Source organism: Terrapene carolina, unplaced genomic scaffold (genome assembly GCF_002925995.2).
Source record: "Terrapene carolina triunguis isolate 2854851 unplaced genomic scaffold, T_m_triunguis-2.0 Scaffold26274, whole genome shotgun sequence".
In the NCBI taxonomy this organism is placed as follows: Eukaryota; Metazoa; Chordata; order Testudines; family Emydidae; genus Terrapene; species Terrapene triunguis.
In genome coordinates, this window is record NW_020690625.1 from 1 (window position 1) to 3,333 (window position 3,333).

Here is a 3,333-nt window from a genome sequence, read left to right on the forward strand (position 1 = left end):
GGGGTGTGTGTGTGTGTGTGTGTGTGTGTCAGTGGCCGGATTTCAGTCCTTGGTGCCCCTTCAGGGACGGGGGGGGAGGGGGGGCGGAGCAGTTTGTCCCAGCTGCACTGAGCCTGGGGCAGGGGGTGGGAGGGGCCTTCCCCGCCCTGGACAGGGAATGGGGGGGCAGGGGGAGCACAAGGGGTCTCTTCCCCCCACATCATGTTGCTAGCATGCAAATCCCTGGTCTCCTCGCACGCTTGGGCCCCTGCCTGTCGCACGCACCCCAGTCCCCCCCCCAGTGCCCCCATTCTGCGCCAGGTCCCCCCCATTCTGCCCCAGTCCCCCCCCAGCACCCCCATTCTGGCCCAGGTCCCGCCCATTCTGCCCCAGGTCCCCCCCAGTGCCCCCATTCTGCCCCAGGTCCCGTGCTCTAGGTTCCCCCCCTTGAGCCCCCCACGCTGTGGTGTGCTCCTGGGCCCCCCCCCCAGAGCTCTCACTGTCGTGTGCCCCCCTCCCGAGGGTCTGAGCGGAGACCTCAGTGAGCCGGGGAGGGGGGGCAGAGAATCAATCTTCATCCTAAATCCTCCTCCAGATGGAGGGGAGGGTCTGGGAGCCTGGACTCCTGGGTTCTCTCCCCAGCTCTGGGAGGGGAGTGGGTCTGGTGGTTACAGCGGTTGGGTGTGGGGGCTGGGAGCCCGGACTCCTGGGTTCTCTCCCCGGAGATTGTAGGTGCTCCATCTCCTGGGTCCCCCTAACCCTGTCCCCCTTTTCTCTCTCTCTTTCTCTCAGGCCTCAGACATGCCCTCCCTCCTGGCCCCCTTCCTCCTCCTCCTCCTCGCCCCTCCCTGCCCCTCCCACCCCTACCCCTCCTTCTCCGCCCCCAACGCCACCTTCAACCACCTGGCGCTCGCCAGCGGCTCGGGGACTGTGTACGTGGGGGCCGTGAACGCCCTGTACCAGCTGACGCCGGAGCTGGGGCTGGAGGGGCGGGCGCGGACCGGGCCGGAGCTGGACAGCCCCGAGTGCCTCCCCTTCCGGGACCCCCAGGACTGCCCCCAAGCCCGCCCCACGGACAACGCCAACAAGCTGCTGCTGCCCAACGAGGCGGCCGGGGAGCTGGTGGTCTGCGGGCAGCTGGCGCAGGGGCTGTGCGAGAAGCGGGCGCTGGCCGACGTGGGCCGGGTGCTCTACCGGCCCGAGGAGCCGGGCGACAGCCAGTTCGTGGCGGCCAACGAGCCGCGGGTGGCCACGGTGGGCGTGCTCGGGCGGCAGGCCGGGCGGGACCTGCTCTTCGTGGGGCGCGGGCTGACGGGGAAGCTCTCCGGCGGGATCCCGCCCGTCACCATCCGGCCCCTGGCAGGGCCCGGCGCCTTCTCCAGCGAGGGGATGGGCAAGCTGGTGGTGGGCGACTTCTCCGACTACAACAACAGCTACGCGGGGGCCTACGCGGCCGGCGGGCACGTCTACCTGCTCTTCTCCCGCCGCGGCACCAAGGGGCAGCTGGACTATCGCCCCTACCTGGCCCGCCTCTGCGCCGGCGACCTGCACCTCTACTCCTACGCCGAGGTGCCGCTGGAGTGCCGGGACCCCCGCGGGCGCCACTACAACCTGGCCCGGGCCGGGCAGCTAGCCCAGCTGGCGCCCCCCGGGGGGGACGTGCTCTTCGTGCTGGCGGCCGTGGGGCAGGGGGCCACGGCCACCCCCGGCCCGCAGACGGCCCTGTGCGCCTTCCCGCTGGCCCAGCTGGACGCGGCCGTGGAGAGGACCCGGCGGGCGTGTTACACGGCGGGGGGCCGGGGGCCGGGGGGCCGGGAGGAGGCGGCCATCGAGTACGGGGTGACGTCCCGCTGCGCCGAGCTGCCCAAGGTCTGTGCGGGGCAGCGCCTGTGTCCTGGTGCCAGACGAGGGGTCCCCGGGTGACCAGCCCCCCGTCCTGTCCCGGAGGGGTCCCCGGGTGACCAGTCCCCCACCCCGTCCCAGAGGGGTCCCTGGATAACCGACCCCCTGTCCCGCCCCGACGGGTCCCCGGGTAACCGGCCCCCACCCTGCCCCTGATGGGGCCCCGGATACCCAGGCCCGTTGCTCACCCCTGCGTGTCTCGCCCCAGGAGTCCCCGGACGTTTACCCCTGCGGAGACGAGCACACCCCCAGCCCCATCGCCGGCCGTGTGCCCGTGGAAGCCGGCGCCCTGGTGACTGGGCTGCCGACGCTCACAGCCGTGGCAGCAATGGCGGAAGCCGGACACACCATCGCCTTCCTCGGAGACGGGATGGGGCAGCTGCACAAGGTGTGTGTGGGGGGCTCCACCCCAGAGCTGGTGCATCTCAGCAGGGCCGTGTGTGGGCTGAGGCCGCTGGAGAGGGGGCTGCCCCCCCCTTGTGCCTAACCCCCTCCCCATCCCCCATGCAGGTGTATCTGAACTCCTCCGTGGGGCAGGTGTACAGCTCCGTGCGCCTCGGCCAGCGCTCCCCCGTCAGCCCCGATCTCCTCCTGGACGGCAGCGGGACCCATCTCTACGCCATGACGGAGTCCCAGGTGCCCCCCGACCCCTCCCTGGTCTAGGGCAGAGGTGGCTGCGAGGCTGCTCCGCCTCAGAGGCGGCTGCGTCTCGGGGGGGTTGGGGGGGGGCTGGACGGGTGGGGCCAGGCTGCTCCGCCCCAGAGGTGGCTGCGTCTCGGGGTGGCTGGGGGGGGGGGCTGGACAGGTGGGGCTAGGCTGCTCCGCCCCAGAGGCGACTGCATCTTCGGGGGGGGGCCGGGCGGGTGGGGCCAGGCTGCTCCGCCCCAGAGGCGACTGCATCTTTGGGGGGGGGTGTCACGGAGTATGGGGGGACTCAGGGCCCTGCACCCCCGGCGTCCTGCGATTCACCATGACTCTCAGCCAGCCAGTAAAGCAGAAGGTTTATTTAGATGACAGGAATACAGTCCAAGACAGGCCTTGCAGGCACAGACAACAGGATACCCCACAGTTAGGTCCATCTTGGGGTCCTTGGGCACCCCAGCTCCCCCTCCGGAGGTCAGAGCCCTCCCTGCCTCCCAGCCACCTCACCAGCCAGCTTCCCAGACTCTACCTTCAGCCACCCCACCCACAGCCTTTGTTCAGTCTCCCGGGCAAAGGTGTCACCTGGTCCCAGCCCCCTCCTGGGTTCTCATGTTACAGGCTCAGGTATTTTCAGTCAGTCTCCCATCCCCCAATGCCGACCATCCCAGCCACACTCCCCTGTCAGCATTCACAGACCACAGTAAGAACAGACCCAGTTCGTCACATCTCCCCCCTTCGAGACCGAACTGAGCGGGGTCACTTCAGCCAGTGACCCGGGGAAGTTCGAACCTACCCCCGTTCCCATGGATG

The 3,333-nt window shown here is 70.1% G+C and overlaps 1 protein-coding gene across 1 annotated transcript; it reads left to right on the top strand.

The window, feature by feature from the left end:
* Positions 1–771: 771 nt before the first annotated feature.
* Positions 772–2,544, top strand: LOC113408891 (plexin-B3-like; the record flags this gene model as incomplete). Its single annotated transcript, XM_026662344.1, has 3 exons — positions 772–1,848; positions 2,090–2,269; positions 2,392–2,544. Coding segments are annotated over 3 exons (1,410 nt in total), but the record flags the coding sequence as incomplete, so codon positions are not given.
* Between the last annotated feature and the right edge of the window lie 789 nt (positions 2,545–3,333).